This window comes from Quercus robur, chromosome 2, assembly GCF_932294415.1.
Source record: "Quercus robur chromosome 2, dhQueRobu3.1, whole genome shotgun sequence".
Classification (NCBI taxonomy): domain Eukaryota; kingdom Viridiplantae; phylum Streptophyta; class Magnoliopsida; order Fagales; family Fagaceae; genus Quercus; species Quercus robur.
In genome coordinates this window covers 14,700,704-14,718,304 of record NC_065535.1, presented here as the reverse complement: position 1 = coordinate 14,718,304, position 17,601 = coordinate 14,700,704, and the positions used below count along the sequence as shown (strand labels likewise).

General features: G+C 34.1%; 2 protein-coding genes across 2 annotated transcripts; one reads left to right on the top strand and one right to left on the bottom strand.

Annotated features, from left to right (window-relative positions):
• Positions 1-5,351: 5,351 nt before the first annotated feature.
• On the bottom strand, positions 5,352-5,756 carry LOC126695279 (uncharacterized mitochondrial protein AtMg00310-like). The gene has a single exon (XM_050391966.1). It carries the CDS (start codon positions 5,754-5,756, stop codon positions 5,352-5,354), a length of 405 nt encoding a protein of 134 aa, XP_050247923.1.
• Positions 5,757-14,756: 9,000 nt separating this feature from the next.
• On the top strand, positions 14,757-15,653 carry LOC126695271 (uncharacterized). Its single transcript, XM_050391954.1, has one exon. The coding sequence runs from the start codon at positions 14,757-14,759 to the stop codon at positions 15,651-15,653; it is 897 nt and encodes a 298-aa protein (XP_050247911.1).
• Positions 15,654-17,601: the final 1,948 nt, after the last annotated feature.

Below are 17,601 nucleotides of genomic sequence, written 5' to 3'. Positions count from 1 at the left end.
ATTACTTTTCCCTTAGGTTTGAGATTAATCAATGTGGGGCCGCACTGACTTTCCCTTACAATGTGTCACACATTCCATTAAATCATGAAATATGTTGGATCAGGAAAACAACAAAAAACAAAAACAGAAACAAAAACACAAAACAAACTATTAGAGTTAAAGCGACTTTTTTTGGTATATGGTATGGGTGTTGGACTTTTTTTGGTCATAAGTTAGGTCTGAAGAGATGGGGGCTAGATTTTCATTTTCTAAAAACCCATTCTTATAGCATTCAAATCTTCTATTGTCTATTGATTCTTTTTAGCTTTGATTGAGGAAGGCTTTGACGAGAATAAAAAACCGCTGCTGTATTTTATTTATATTTATTTTATGTAAGGGTGTCAATTCGGGTTAGCGTGTCGGGTTCGTGTCGTATCGAGGTAGGGGTATTCGACTAAATGGCTCAACCCTAACCCGACCCATTTAATAATCGTGTCATGATCCTTCAACCTAACCCGACCTGTTAATAAGGCGGGTTGACCTGACCCAACCCATTTGACACGCTTAATAAACGAGTCGTGTTGGGTTAAATGAATGTAACACAACCTATTTTAACCTACATAATATTAAATATAACATCCATCTAGAAATAATTTTTTTTACATCCCAAAAAGCAGTGTATACACTTGAAGTTTTCAACCCATATTCAAAATAATATAGTTCAACAAAAATATAACATTCATCTAGAATATAAGTTCTTTACACTCCAAAATAAGTGCATACACTTCAACCCAAATTCAAAATAACAAAGTTTAACAAAAATAAAATAATATAATTCAACAAAAATATAATATTCTTGAAACTCGCCAAATGCTAAGAATCAATATTGAAAGAATTTGAGCAAACAGTAGACTAATCCTAACTATGACCATGATTATTATCCATAGATTCCTTGTTGATGTCCAAATTCATAACATCTTCCACAAGCTCATCCATTTTCATTTGTGCAAGTTTTATGCCAAAAAAAAAAAAAAAAAGTATTAGTAGCTCTAGGGTCTATAAAGTTTCAATTTCAAATTATATCCCTTGTAAATTTTTGTAATTACTCACTTTTCTTTTTAAATTTAAAATATATGTTGGATATAAAAGGTACTTGACAAATCTAAAATAAAATAAATATTATTTGTTATACGAGTTAAACGAGTTGTGTTAAGTGGGTAATTTCGGATTGACACAAATAAATTGACGGGTCAAACGTGTCTATTGTGGGTTATGCGGGTTGACTCGCTTATGGCACATTTCTTATCGTGTCGCTTTCGGGTCGACCCGTTTATGACCCAAACCCATTAAGGTCCAACCCTAACCCGAAAAAACCCGTGTCGGGTTCATGTCGTGTTCGCGGGTTGGGTCGAACATTGACACCCCTAATTTTATGTTTCAATTGAGGAGAAGAATTTGAACTCTAATTCCCTTAATAAAAGAGTATTATATAAAATAAGGTAACATGTTATTAGGAGGATGATTTAAAGGATAGTTATGGCCATTTTGGTCTAAGCATTGAATGAAATATAGCAAAGTTAACTTATTTTGATACGTTAATGTTTGACTTAAATAGAACCCAAGTAAAATCTTAAAATGAGAACCAATCTCTATGATTTTCGCTAATACTCACAAGGTTTATTTAGGGAAAAAAAACGCATAAAGTTTGAACATATTAGTATGTAAGAATAAATTTTTTTTTAACAAATAATTATTATATTTGGTATACAAGAATAAATATTATAATTGAATGATTATCTATATGAAATAATTATTAAGTTTCATTTTTATCACATACAAATAAATTGCTCTTTAAGATTGCTCCTTAAGAATAGCTATATCTTATTATCCCTAGTCACTTTAAAAGGATTGTAATTTGTTATAGGTATATTTTAAAAAAATAATAAATAAAAAAACCTCTATTAATGCACACAATAGTTTTAAAAAAACAAATAAACCCCCACTCCAAAAATCTCTCTCTCTCTCTCTCAAAAAAAGTCTTTGCCAAAAAAAATTACTAATTATCCGTCTCTTTGATACGTAAATAGTAAATATATATTTGTTATGCAATTGAAATACAAAAATGCTTTCTTTATTATTTTTCTTTAAATTATCATATGATTGATTTGAAATAAATAAACAATAATCTTAACTTTAAAAATGTTTAATTTTTAGGATAATTGAGTTCTACAACAAATTTAAATACAATTATATAAATAAAATATTTGGGACATATTATATTATATTATTTTATATTGCATTATTGCATCTTCTAATGCCAGTAATCTGGACTATATAATTAGCATTCAGTTATCACCGCTAGGGGTGTTCACCAAACCGCATAAACCACACAAACCGCAAAAATCGCACCAAAATCGTCCACAAAATACCATAACCGCACCGCACTGCAAGTAATAATGCACCGCACTGCACCACACCACATGGTGCAGTGCGGTTTGTGGTTTTATAATAAGAAAACCGCACAAACCGCACCACACCGCATCCTCTCTATATATTAATATAATTATTTATTTTTAATATTAAATATATTATTAATAGTTTAATAACCCAAGTTTTCAAAAAAAAAAAAAAGTTTAATAACCCTAACAAGTGTTGACTAGAAAAGCCAACTCAAAATAAAGAAAAACTAGCTCAATAATTTAAAAGTTAGCCTAAAAAAAGGGAAATATTAGTTTTGGACTAAGTAGGAAAAACCCAAAATTTGAAAAATATATCGACTTCAAACCACATCTTATACATAGTATTGCATATGTGACCGCAAAAATGAGATACGGTGCAGTTATGGTTTTGGCTAAACTCTAAACCGCACCACACCACACCGCACCGCACCACACATGTGGCCACAAAATAAGGTGCGATGCAGTTATAATTTTAGCTAAACCGCACCGCAAAGTGCGGTGCTAAAAATGGCCTAAAACCACACCGCGAACACCCCTAATCACCGCTACTAACCACTCCTACAAAACTCAAGACTCAAAACCTAGTCTTAAATATTCAATGTATGTTAATATTCCTCAATCATGACATATCATGATGCATAACGTTCAAATTAACCACACAGGGTGTGACTTGATGGTAGGAGTCCTTATTTTGCACCCAGAGAGGAGCAGTTTGAGCGATAACTCCAGCAAGACCTGTGTGGTACACGTGGTATTACCTATTACCGTCACGTGGCGTGGGGTCGATGAGCCCACACTGGAGACCCCCTTTTTCATTCAGCCAAAAAAAAAAAAAAAAAAACACCCAAATTAAAATCCCATAAAATCTTCGATCATGTGCCTCATATTTTCTTCCTTCCTTCCTTGTCCAAAACTTCCAATTACAGTAGTGATCTTTATAATTTCAATTACACTCAAGGAACACACACAATATCCTTCTCATGCTCTAATGCTATATATCTTGCTAATTTCAGTTTCATCCAATATCTTCGATTTTCACAGGACCATGTATAATTAAACTTAGGCCAAATTTGAAGTAAACAAACGTGTAGATCAACAACAAAGTTGATGAATATCAACTAGAACAAAAACCAAAATACAAACGAAATATAAAGAAACTGGAATTCTAAAACAGAAACAATAAATTCACAAAATAGTTACTGAATGTAAGATTGGCCAGTGATATCAATATCTCGATCACCAGTTGAGGGAGGAGGGTGTGCTTGGTGGCCTCAACAGGCCCATTAGCACTCTGGGTTTCACTGGTTGGTGGCTTTACTGGTTTCTTTGGTTGGCCTGGCTCAGTACCATACATTCCTCCACCATAAGCATCATGGGTCACTGCTTTCATTGGCATTATGTTTGGCGTTTGCTTCTGCTTCTCAACGTCCTCCTCCTCCTTATCTCTCTCCTAATCCTTTTCTTTTTCCATTTCTGTTGTTTTACTTTTTCAGTTTCTGTGTGAATTGAATTGTGTTCCACTTGCAAATTTTTAGGATATGAATGTGGACCATGTATGGTAGCTATATATAGCTAGGTATTTGTACTAGTTCAATGTTGAGAAATGAATGACACGTAGTGTTATGTTTGTTTTTGTGTGGTAATTTGAACTGTCGACACTTGTGGGGGTCATTCATGGCATCCCAGGTTTTAAGTTGTGTTACTTGGGTTGGTTGAGTATCTTTCTTTTTTTTTTTTTTTTTTTTTTTTCTTTTTGATAAGAATGTTGATAAGCTTTCATAAAACTGGGCCGAGACCCAATCAAATAAATCATTAAGGATTTGAGAAACAATTATAGGGGGAGTATCTTTCACCCAGATAGTACATTCAGAAATTTGCTTGGCATGTTTAGCCATGAGGTGAGTTGCCTGGTCCCCTCTTTGCGCGTGAAGGAGGTTTTCCATGCTCTAAACTTTGGTTCTCAATATTTTATACCAGCAACAAGCTGTTGGATCTGAATAGGGCTTGGGTCATGGTTGGCAATGACATTCATAACAATTTGGGAATCTCCCTCAAGAATAATCTCTCTAGGACCCAATTCCCAGGAGAAAATTATGCCAATCTCGGCTGCTTTGGCTTTGGTTTCTAGCACTCCCAACGGGTATGGGAGTGTTTTGCTAAGAGCTCCCATTATTTGGCCTTTATCATTCCGAATCACCACTCCAATCCCACACTAACCTCGCTCCTTGAAAACAACACCATTAACGTTTGTCTTGTACCAACCTGGTGGAGGTGGCCTCCATAAATAAGGGGCGTGGGGTTGATGGGCTTGAGGAGAATTACAGTGGGTTTGGAACTCTACCAAGTAAAGTCTTGAAGCCTCAAAAATCTGCAAGGCAGTTCTACTGCTTTCCCCATGTCGCGCTGCATTTCAGTTGTTCCAAAGAATCCATGCCGTTGTTGCGGAGGCTTCAAGGTCTTGGTCTGGTTTTGCCTCCATTATGCACCAAAATAGGTCAAGGAAATTTGATGGGTTAATCATGAGGCCAGGAGCTTTGACATTAACCATTTGCCAAACTGCTGCTACAAAATCACAGCCCCAGAACATATGACCCGCTATTTCCACCCCTCCACATAAGTCGCACTCCACTTCCACTGGAATCTCGCGGTCTCTTAGCTTAGTTTTAGTTGGGAGAATGTCTTTGCAAGCTTGCCAAATAAAGTTTCTAATTTTGTTTGGGAAGTGGAACTTCCAAATTGATTCTACAATGACTTCATTCTGGTGTTATTTGAACATTCCCTAACATTGAACTTGGATAGTTGCTTATGACTAACATGGTAGGCACTTCGGACCGAGAACACCCCATTGGCTGTGCCAGACCATACTTTACGGTCCTTAGGAAGAGTCGAGCTCAAAGGGATAGCCAAAATAGCTCAAGCCTCATGGGGGAGAAAAATGGAGTTAACCAACTCAGATTTCCACACGGCTCTCTCTTTATCAATTAGAGTTGAAACTTTCTCATTATACATCAGGGGGTTTATAGGGGTCATGATCTTGTATGTTTTGGGGTTGGGAATCCACTTGTCATTCCATATATTCACCTTGTCTCCATTTCTAATAGACCATCTAATTCCATCTTCCACCATGCTCTTAGTAGCCATAATGCTCTGCGAAGCAAATGATGGTCTTTTGCCGAGTTGAGCATCAAGGAAAGACCTGTCAGCAAAGTACTTGGCTTGGAAAACATGGTGGAAAAGAGAATTTGTGTTTTGGAGGAGACACCAACCTTGCTTAGTTAGGAGAGCCAAGTTGAAGGCTTTTAAGTCTCTAAAACCCATGCCGCTAGTATCTTTGGATTTACATAACTTGTCCCAATAGACCTAAGATATATTCCGCTCGTTAGATTTTGTTCCCACCAAAATTTGCTGATCATAAAGCTAAAATCTTTGCATAGCGAGTCAGGTAACTTGAAGCAACTCATGGTATAGGTAGGAGTGGCTTGGGCAACTACTTTGATGAGGACTTCTTTACCAGCTAAGGACAGTAGCTTCCCTTTCTAACTTGCAATTTTCTGGCCAAGCTAGTCCTTAATCTTGTTAAAAGCCTTCTTTTTTCCTTGACCAATTAGGGATGGAAGGCCTAGGTATCTTTCTTGTTGCTTGATGACTTGGTCTCCAAAAAGATTTTTGATTTCAGCTTGATCAGAAGCTTTGGTGTTGTTGTTGAAGAAAAGGGAAGTATCTTTCTAAAAGCATGATTAGGCATTACTTATCTAAAAGCCCACCATCCAAATATTGTATTGTGTGCATCTAAAAGCCCACACGTAGTATTATCTTTCTAGATTTAAAAAATAAAATAAAAAATAAAAAAATTCCATTGACATACCTGATGTTTCCCTAAAGTCGACTTACTCTCTAGACATGTTAGAGCATTTGCAGCAGTGTAGCTATATTGTTATATTGCTAAATTTTAGCTACATTACTACTCAAATGATGCTCCAGCAGTGGAGCTAAATCCATTTTTTTTAGCTCCACTGCTACAGTCCACTGCTAAATCCATTTTTTTTAGCTCCACTGCTACAATGCACATCTATAGATAGATGTGCATTGTTCATTAGAGCTAAAAAAAAAAAAAATTATTTTATCACCCAACTTCTATTATTTTATTCCACCAGCTTCCACTTGCTCATTTCTTTTTCATTCTTTTATCCGTGCCTCTCTCTCTCTCTCTCTCTCTCTCTCTCATTCACTTTCATCTCATCTCTGAGACTCTGAAGCTCATCTCTCTCAATTCACTCTCTCAACTCCGGTCCGGTCTCTCCATTCACTCTCTCAACTTTGGTCCTTCAGACCCATGCCGCCGAAGCCCAACATCACCGAAGCTCAACTTCGGTCCCTCGACGTTTGGGTAGCTGGATTTGGGTTTTGTGGGTTCAATTTGTGATTTGCTAATTCGATTTGTGATTTGTGGCTGTGGGTTTGTTTTGTGGTGTGCTACAGGTTTGTTTTGTGGTGCTGTGGGTGTCTTTTTTTTTTTTTTTTTTCCTGTTGTGGTGGTTATGGTTGTGGTTGATGGTAGAGTAGTTGTGGTTCGTGCTGTGGATGTTTTTTTTTTGGTAGTGGGATATATTATTTTATTGTAGTGGTTATATTATTTTATTGTGATGTTTATATTATTTTATTGTGTTGCAAGCTAAAATAGATCCACTGCTGTGGCATGTGTGTAGATAAAATAGATAAAGTAACTTTTGGTGGAGCTAAAAAGCTAAATTTTTAGCTCCACTGCTGTGGATGCTCTTAGGCCAATTAGTCATTTTTCCTAATTGTATTAGAGACTAAGTTAGCTTTATAGACCAAATTAATTAATTTTAAAAAGGCTTGGACCTAATTGACATTAATTTAAATCTCAAGGTATGTTTCTATCGTTTAGCTCCAAAAAAAAAAAAAAAATCTCAAGGTATGTTAACTTACCATTTTTTGGGGTAGAAATAGATATTAATTAAATAAATAGGCCCTTATTAGATCGGGGGAAGTCATTACATCCTATTCTAGTAGGAATTTAGGTTTTAGGATAGGATTATGATAAGTTAGCTCAATGTGATTTATAGCCTTTACTTGATTACAACCCAATTTAGTAAGGAAATTTGTTGTTGTAGTTAGCTTAATTGGTAAAGGCCTTTTGTTGTTAAATAGGAAATTTGAAGTTCAATCCCTCTTACATCAAAAATCAATTAGTGTCCTAGTCTAATGATAAAAAACAATCATTATTAAGGGATGTCATAGATATAAAATACAATTTTATCTATAAAGTTTTCCTAAAAAATAAAAGTTAGGAACATGACTAGAACAAGCAATGGACACAATTTCCATGGCATCTACATCAACCAACAGTTTAGCATTACCTACTTTTCTAACAATGAGAATCCCATCGCGTAGAGCCCAAATCTTCTTAAAAAGGCTAGAAGGAAAACCTATTGTCCGATGAAACCCCTGACCCATTCCCCTTCTGAGTTGCAAATGAGGGCCACCAGGCCCACCACCACCCACAAAGCCAGAGGAGAGAAGAGTGACCCATTCTCTTTCTAGAGTTACACTTGGGGTCATTCGTGCCACTTCGCTATATATGGCCCCATTGCTATTAATAGGGTCTTTAACTCTTTGTAGCTCGAGTGGTAAGGTGTAAATTACTTAATGCCTTTTAAGGGGTGTAAAACAATTTACGCCCCATGAGGGCTTATTTTCCGGTTCAGTTTGACCACACCATATTCAATCGGGCCCAATACCTGAAAGTGGAGAAAATATTTTCAATCAAAATAAACACAACCTCAAGCTCATTCTTCTATTTATATAGTGACATGTTGTTTTGATGGAAAACAGTTTTCGCATTTACAAATATTTGGTACAGTAGAAAACGCAAGTCAACAAAAAAAGTTTTCAGTGATCAATAGAAAACAGCCTCAACAAAGTAAAAAAACATTAAACAGTTTATTTTGTCAACAGAAAACAAATTCAATAGAGAAAAAACATTTTTCAACCTTTTTAGAGCGAAATATTTTTAGAATGTTACATACTCAACATATTATTGCGAATAAACTTCACACCACCAAATATCTCCAAAATAGTAACGTTTCTCTCTTAATTCTCTTTTTCTTTTAATGTATCGCTGTTATCGAATAATCTTTTCTACTCAAAGCAGTTACTTTTTCACTTTAATTAATTAAAAATAATTTTTCATCTTAATATTAGGCGTATAGCCCAAAAGGCTATCGTATGCAACAAATGTCACTTTGAATGAACACCATTCTTTTCTTTTCCTCTTCTTCTTTTGCTTAATCCTAGGAGGAGTTGTGATGGTGTGATCTTCCCATCTTCTCTAATTCCACTCGAGGAAAACCCTAGTCTTATTATAGCAAAATGTTTGGGAACATTTTTTTGTTAATTTTAATTTTTACAACTATTAGCCTGTTCTATTACAATTGATATATAACAAAAGTGATGTTATAGTGATGAACTCATATAAAAGTAATGTTACTCCACAGATTAAGAAAATAATTCTTATTTTAGCTAGTACTAACGAGTGCTCTTAGAGCAATTGTTAATAAACTATATTAAAAAAATTGTTAACATCATTTTTATGAAAAATATAAAAAACTGTTTGAAAAATTAATTACTTAATCATTTTTCCATAAAATATTTTTAAAAATAGTTCATAATTTAATGCTCTAATACCTTTGTTAACATTTCTCTTATTTGAATAAAGCCCTCTTTCTCGAAATATGAAGAAGAGAAAATGATAAAAACGTGACACATTCTTCAATTTTATTGGTGAAGATACCATCCAATCATCTGCACGTGGGCTGAGTCAATGCTAGTGTGTAGTCTGTGTAGAGCTAACGGTATGTTTTCTTCTTCTGCAGAAACAAAATTTGAACTTGACACTCAAAGAAACCTACCATTTCATGCTTTCTAAGACCTGTTTGATAGAGAAATTTGAGTAATATTGTTTATATTTTTTAAAAAAATATATGAGTAAAAAAAATGTATGAAAAAATATATAATATTATTTAAAAATTGAAAATGAATATTTAAAATGCTCCACCAACTGGTCCATTTCTAGCTACCACCGTTGAGTCAACTGGAAAGAGAATCTCGTGACTTCAATTCCACATTCTTATCTCTAAGAGGACAGGTTCTTCCAAGCCTATCTGTCATGTTTACACTTTACCGTTTAATGATGAGTTTCTCGAATTCCAAAACTGGGGAGCTGAAGTAATTAGGTGAACAGGAACTGGTTGTTTTAGAGAAACGCTGACAAGTCAGAAATACAACGTGGTCACGGGTCAGCTTGTTAAGGTCAGAGCTGGCTTTACACGCTCACTATTAAAAAAATTCTAGTTGGACTTACTTTAATATGTAGACATGTAGTGGTTAGTTTCTTGCTTACGGCTTCTGAGTTTCCCCGGTTTTGTTTGGCTGTTCACTTGCAACTTCGGCCATAACAGGTTTTTTGGAATCATGGGTTTTATTAATCAAGAAACCGGTTTTGTCACTTCGCACAGAGTTAATTACTTTTGTGTATGTTTGGAAGGATAACAAGTATGATGTGAGCACCCCCTAGTTTTGGTATTTCCTTTGGGGCAAAGTTAATTATTTGGGTCTAATATTTAATTGTATTGGACATCTTACAATGGTGACATATGTCCACTTTTGGTCACTTGTTATTATCTCAATTGGCCAAATGTACTGAGTGCATTGAACTCAATCCAAGTCAAAGTTAAATCCATTTCTTTGGAGGTAAACCTTGGATCCAATGTTGAATTACACTAAACCCATCACAATTTGGACATATATTACCATCATAACAGGTGCACAAAATACATTAGACTCAAGCTAAGTTGTTTCTTTGCGGCTCCTTCTTGTTGCATTTGATTTAGTTGTAACATTTGCTTGCCATCATTGAGCAGATACAACGAGTTCCAAAAGTTGAACAATTGTACTGTTTGCAAAAAATTAAAAAATTAAAGGCCATTATATACAATCTGCATGATACATTGATACGTATCTTTTTCCCCTTTGGACAAGGGACTGTTTTAGTATTATTTATTTATTTATTTATTTTGAGAACTGTATTAATTGAGTTTAAGTATTAGGTTATACGTAAAAAAGATATACGTAAAAAGATACGCAGTATATACTCCTAGATGTCCCCGGGATATTAGGCTCCAAATTATTCTCTTTCGTATCGTTCTTAAAATTGCCATATTCCGTCTGAAATTGTTAAGCTCCAAATTAAGTGATATTCTTCAACTTCAAGTTCCTAAATAGATATGGCAAAAGCGTGCATTAATAGTGTGACAACCCACACGCGGAAATGTATACTAAGTAATTTGGCTAGAGATACAACTTTTAGCATAATTTTATGTTACAACTTGTTACATATCAAGTTATGATCAGTAAATATATGTTGGTAGGTCATGGAATACATCCTTATCAATCACAACTATCTATGAATGTCAGTGTCCAGATTAGAATGCGCTGTTATAGTTACAGTTACAGACAGCAGTGGCTCTCTCTTTTTGGTTTGAAATAGCGGACCTATTATTGTTGCAGCTAAAAAAAAAAACCATGTTGTATTATTGGTTAGGTGGAAAAGGAAAATGAGTTGGGCGTGTACAAAGGTAATAATGGTTTGTCATATGTCCAATCTACCATCTTTTTGTTTATTTTTGAAACAATTGGTGGAGATTTTTCTTTCTTTCTAATCTACAATTGCTTTTACTTTATGGGACGTTGGACATAATTGGTTGCAAGTTGAGCCCTTTACAAAAGTAGAGATTGTTGGTGTAGGGAAACTGGGAAACTCCTTGCACCCCTAGATGGATTAAAAAGCAGAAATGAGAGATTTGGCAAATACATCACCATGACAAAACACACACAAACATAGACAACACCCCCCCCTTTTTTTTTTTTTTTTTTTTTTTTTTTGCGGTTAAAACACAGATAAGACTTCAGAGTAGCAAAGAGTAACATACTTACAATTACAAATACATTAGCGTCTGGAGTAAACTTTTATGCAATTAGATTATTTTTTATTGATACACTGATTTGTTAAATGAAAGTGAAAATACAATTGTGCCTTGAAAAAATAAATCATTAAAAAATTATATATAAATTAACAATTACACTAAAAGCATATATTAACATGACCTATAAACTAATCCAAATGCACATATATTTATATTTTCCCTTTCGGGGTGTCTTTAATTAATGGAAAAATAAAAAGCCCAACAAAGAATTTTTCTCCCAATTGGTAGATTAATTATAAGGATAATTCATTAGTTTTAGGTGACTGATAAAGAAGCATAGACCCGAGTAGAAATAATAAGAAAGCTCTAATTCAATATGGGTGCGTTTTTTATTGGCATACGTTGCTCTTCCAAAAGTCTACAATCCTTAAAGCTAGAAGATCAATGTAAGTAGATTTGTTAGTTTTTAGTTCTCTCTAAAAGACTACCCACAAGTCAGAAGTCATATTTCAATAGACTTTGGATCTTCCACAATGGAAGATAGACCGAATTTTCCGATATATCAGTTTTGGAAGAAAGTTTGTCCAATCTATTATTTGACAATTTAAATTTGCATCTATGTGCCTGTTTAGTACAACTTTTAAAAATTAGATTGTTTGAAAAAATTGTTTAAAAATATATATATAGTTTAAAAATAAACTTTTAGTTACATAACTTTTTTTTTTTTTGGGTTCTAGTTACATAACTTATTTAATAAAAATATATTTGTTTGACTTATTTCTATGGGTAAAATAATGTACCCTCTTTGTCCTCTAGTTTTAAGTTTTAACTCACTTTAGAAGTTTATAAATTAGTTATCCACCGTTAGACTTAAACCTTTGTATCCCAATTTGATAATAACATGTCTCTTGGCATTTCCCAAGAGGTACTTTACAGCAAAATTTCCTTTACAAAAAAAACCCTAAGATATAAGTCTTTGCATATGGATTCCTCAAGTTTGGAACTTTTAAATTTGTTTTCCTCTCACCTCGCGTTTATACAACAGTAATTGCTCTAGGCTTCTAGTACTTGTTGATGTACGCTCCATACACACGTCGTTTATAGTTTCATATGTGAAATCTACATTTTTATTTATTTATTAATATATATTCAAATTTAAAACATGAAATTGGTGATACGTACAGACTTTGTACGATAAAAATGTGCGAGATTCAATACTCTTTATACAAATCCTCCAATCAAGAGTTAAGTTCATGTTTACCTATGTGTTTATCTCACTTGGGCAGACCCAACAGGATGTAGTAAGTTACCATACTAGCCAGTGGCATTTTCTGATATTTCCAATTAATGGAGATGTTTATTAAAGTTCAAATTTCACTCTCCTAAAATGTATCAATTTAACCAGTTACTATCATTAGTGGTCGCCCATTGTTATTAATTCCATATATAACAAATTTATTTGTAAATTGTTGGACTATTGTCCGTTGTAATTGTATTGATGTACGTAGAAAGGTTGAAGCTAAAGACTACTATTCATTGTGTTGTTTTGAAGATTTCAGTCGAGCAAAAAGACAAGATCGTTTAACTGAAATTGGGTGCTTGGATAGAAACTTCTGGTAGAAGTTCGCAAGATGTTTGGTCAAGCAAAATTTTAATATAGAAAATCCAAGATTGATTTCCATGACTATTTTGTAGCCATTCAATCCTAGAGAGAGCTTTCCATTGTGTCTTCCACTCTTTCCTATTGGACATCCTTGAAACTTGAAAGATTTGTTATTTCAAACACAAAGATCACCATAGTAGACAACATCCAATCTTCATGAAGTTTTGAAGTGACTAAGAGATAATTTTGTGATCAACATCTTGAGTAGCTTTGAAGACACAAGGCTTGTTTTGCAGTTACTAACTAGAGCTGCTTGAAGTGCTTAGGCACTTAGGCTTACTACATGTATATATGAGAAGTAATGTGAGTATCGTTGTACCGCAACAACCTTCAATCGTAGACTTATTGAATTGGGCTTTGCCTTGGGTTTTCAATTTGTGAACAAATGTTGTTTATGTTGGGCATGCTTGTTCTTTAGTAATGTTCTGAATGCATTTATCCATATTTATTATTGTGCTTGAATATTGACTAATTAACTACTTGGTGACTAATTGAATATATCTGTTAAAATTAGAAGTTAAGCCGCTATAGGGATCTAAACCTAAGTTTCACTTAAAATTAGAAGTTATGCCGCTATAGGGACCTAAACCTAAGTTTCACTTAGAATCTTAGCATTGGGTATGTCTTGAGCTCAAAATTTCAAAGATAACGATAAGACATTAGTTAAGGTTAAGATATAATTCAACTAACTTGAGAAATCGTCCACCATTCTCATTTTTGTCTAGGTCTTTCGGGCATAAGTTTTTCAACAAGTAAAAGAGCTATAATCACGCACATGCTCACACATGATAGTAGCCAATCGTCTCACTCTTCTTCTTCTTCTTCTTTTTTATTTTGGGGGGGGGGGGGGGGGGGCATATTCACACAATCTTTATTTTTAAGCTAAAATGCAAAACTGATTCTCTAACGATCTTCAGATTTCATTTCAGTCCTCTAACTTTACTTTCGTTCATTTCAATCCTTTAAATTTCAGATTTATTCAATTAAGGTCTTTCTATTAACTTTTGATAAAATTTTTTGAAAAAAAAAATCTGAAAAATATTTTTCAATCATTAATTGAGTTTTTTTAATTTAAAAAATTTGAAGAAAAATTTATAAAATTGAAAAAATAACCACAACATATAACAAAAGTTGATAAAAAATTCTTAATTTAATAAACTTGAAGTTAGAGGGTTAAAATGAATAAAAACAAAGTTAGAAAACTGAGATGAAATCTAAAAAAATTTAGCGCAGTTTTGCATTTTACCCATATTTTTATTTTAATTTCCCTTCTTTATTCAATAAAAAGAAAACAAGCAAAAAAAAAAATCAGGGAAAAAAAAAATTGTGACTAGCTACTGGCTAGCCCTGCAGCCTAACAAAACCAGCGTGTCAAAACCACGTGGTGTCTCCTCTCCACGGGAAAAGGAAACCATAAGCTGAAGTTCCACTGGTATAAGATAACAACGCAGGCCCTCCCACTTGATTAATTAGCTAATTAGTAATTACCATAAACAGCCTGGATTTATTCGCGGATCCAGTCCCCCCACACAATGCCTCGTGTGCCTTAGTTGTCCATGTCCACCCTTTATAAGCATTATCTCTTTCTCTTCACCAAAGCAAACACAACACAACACCAACACACACAAAAATTTGCAAGAAAAAACAACAATGGTGGGTGTTTTTAGACGCTCCCTTTCTTTCCCTAACAAAACTCCCAACCTTCCATCGAAAATACCAATCTCTCACCACAATAGATCTATTAGTCTTCCATGCAGATCTCACCCTTTGATCTCTCAGCTCAAGGATAAGATCAACAACCTCAAATCTTGGGCTTCCGAGCCTGACACTCGCACTTCAGCTTGGCTTTGTGATGGTTTGAGCAGTCTTAAAAACGTTCATGACTGCCTTGATGATATTCTCCAACTCCCACAAACCCAAGAATCTTTACGTCGACAGCCGCAATGGGTTGAGAGCCTCCTTGAAGATTTTCTTCGTTTTGTTGACGTTTATGGAATTTTCCAAACATTGTTTTTGGGTCTAAAAGACGAGCATTTGGCGGCACAGGTGGCTTTGAGGAAGAGAGACGAGACAAAAGTTGTTTTGTACGTAAAAGCTCGAAAACGAATGGCTAAGGAAATGGGAAAGCTTGTGTCAACAATTCGGTGCATTGGGGTTCATCCAAGTTCATCAGAGACTGTATCAGTTGGTGATGCTGAGCTCGTGGGTGTTATTGGAGATGTTATTGAATTGACAGTGTCGGTTTCGGTTGCTCTCTTTAATGGAATATCGGTGTCGTTTGCTTCAAGGAAATCGTCCTGGATGGGGCTGAGGTTGTCCAAGAGAGCAAAGAAAGACAAGGTGGAAGAAGCTATTGAAGAATTTCAACAAGTTGGGGTAGAGGGCTTGTGGGGTTTGAAAAAGAAGGGAGATGAAGAAGTAAGAATGAGTTTGAAGAAAATGCAAGATTTGGAGAGCTGTATTGGTGGTATTGAAAATGGTAGTGAGAGAGTGTTTAGGGGTTTGATCAACGCGAGGGTTTCACTACTCAACACTCTTACACAATAACAGTAGAGATCTAGCGGGAAATACCAAAAAAAAAAAAAAAAATAGAGATGTAATTTATTTTGTTCTTCTTTTTCCTGATTTCTACGAGCAAAATAAGATAAATTAAGATAGGTCCATCTGTAAACATAGATTTAAATGAATGATGTACAGTTTTCTCAAAAAAAAAAATGAATGATGTACAGTGGTTTTTCCTTTTTTGATAATACACAGTGGTTATTTTCTGTTTAAATTATTGTCTTCAAAAGATGTGGTGCAATAGCTAATTTGATACTACTAGCTAGAATGGTCTGTTAATTATTTTTTTGTCAAAATTACTTTCCTTTTGTCACATAAATTGTGGCAATAAGTCAACGACTCAGGAAGGTGATTGTCTTAAAAAAAAAAAAAAAAAAATCGATGTCACTTTTTAATTTTCAACAAATTCAAAGTTAAAACACTTGTTTCTTAGGCAAAATAATTCATAATGTTCAAACCCTTGCTTAAAAGAGAAATTTGAAGGGAACATATAGGCATATACTTTCATGAAAAAAAGAATATAATTGGCGGGATCTCATCCATTGATTGACTTGCTCCATTAGTTCCTGAAACCTTGGTGTTCTATTTAGGCTTGCAACAAGATGACTTTTATTTACGTTCTAAAGCTTTTTTCTTTATCTTTTTTTCCAAAAACAAAAACAAAAAACTGCAACCTATAACACAGCCGTATGTGTGGCAAAGACATATTATTGTTATCGTTATTACTGTCATGTGTCAAAGAAAGGCAAGTTGCATTAGAGATTTGGTGTTGTATGGTAAATCATATTGTCAAGGCGTCAAACTAGATTGTTCATGTACCAAGAAAGTCAATACCGGTGATCCTCCAAAACTATACTGGTTGGTATTGGTGTTTTGGCTGGTAAAATAAAAAATTTTAAAAATTGAAAAAAAAAATTTAAAATTTTTATTTAATCTAATATATTGGTTAATATACTTAAGCTAATATGTATGCTTATAAAATATGTGGATTTTAAATTTTATGTTGATAAACATAAAAATTCATAAATTCATACTTATATAAATAATACAAATATATATTTATATATAAAAATATTATATATAACGGTAATTTCAAAACGGTACATCCGTATCAACTGGTACCGAAATATTTCGTTTTCCTAGCAAAATCAAAACAGTATTCAGTATGAAATTGACTCGCTGTGTACTACTTTACTTAATCTATAACTATGTTAGCCTCTATTCTCTATTACTATTTTATCTAATTATTAATTTGTTCTCTCGCCAAATATATTTTTTTATCTCCCACATTCTTCCTCAATTCTTTCAAGGACTTCTCACATTAAACACAACCCAAACCAATTTCTAATAAACAATCATTGTCTTGATCAAAAAAATAAACAATCATTGTCCGGGTTGACCAAATATATATATATATATATATATATATATATATATATATATCAAACACAAGGCACCAATGGTCTTTAGTGGATCGAATCGACGCTCCAAGCTCATCTCCCTCTAAACCTCAAGCTTTCAACATGGTGAGGCAAAAAATCACGACATTCTTGATCTGACTTATATATGATTCCAACTTGAGCTAACCTTATTGAGATAACTTTCATTCTATCAAGAATGATTCTTGAGTAAGTTCACAGTTACAATCAAAATGGTTCTTGATTTGATCTCGAGATCATCTCCCCAAGCCGATAAAAATCTCTCGTAAGAGAGAGAGAGGGTGTCAATATCTCAATAGATGTATTGAGATATTGTTCAAGAGAAAAGCACTTTAATTTTTTTGGATAATTCTGTAATATTATAACAATAAAAGAGTGAGGATTTGAACGCTATATATTTTTTTTGAAAATAGGGACGGACCCACGTTGGGGCAGAGGGGGGCCATTGCCCCCCCCCCCCCTTTTGAAAAAATAATAGCACTGTGTACTTAATT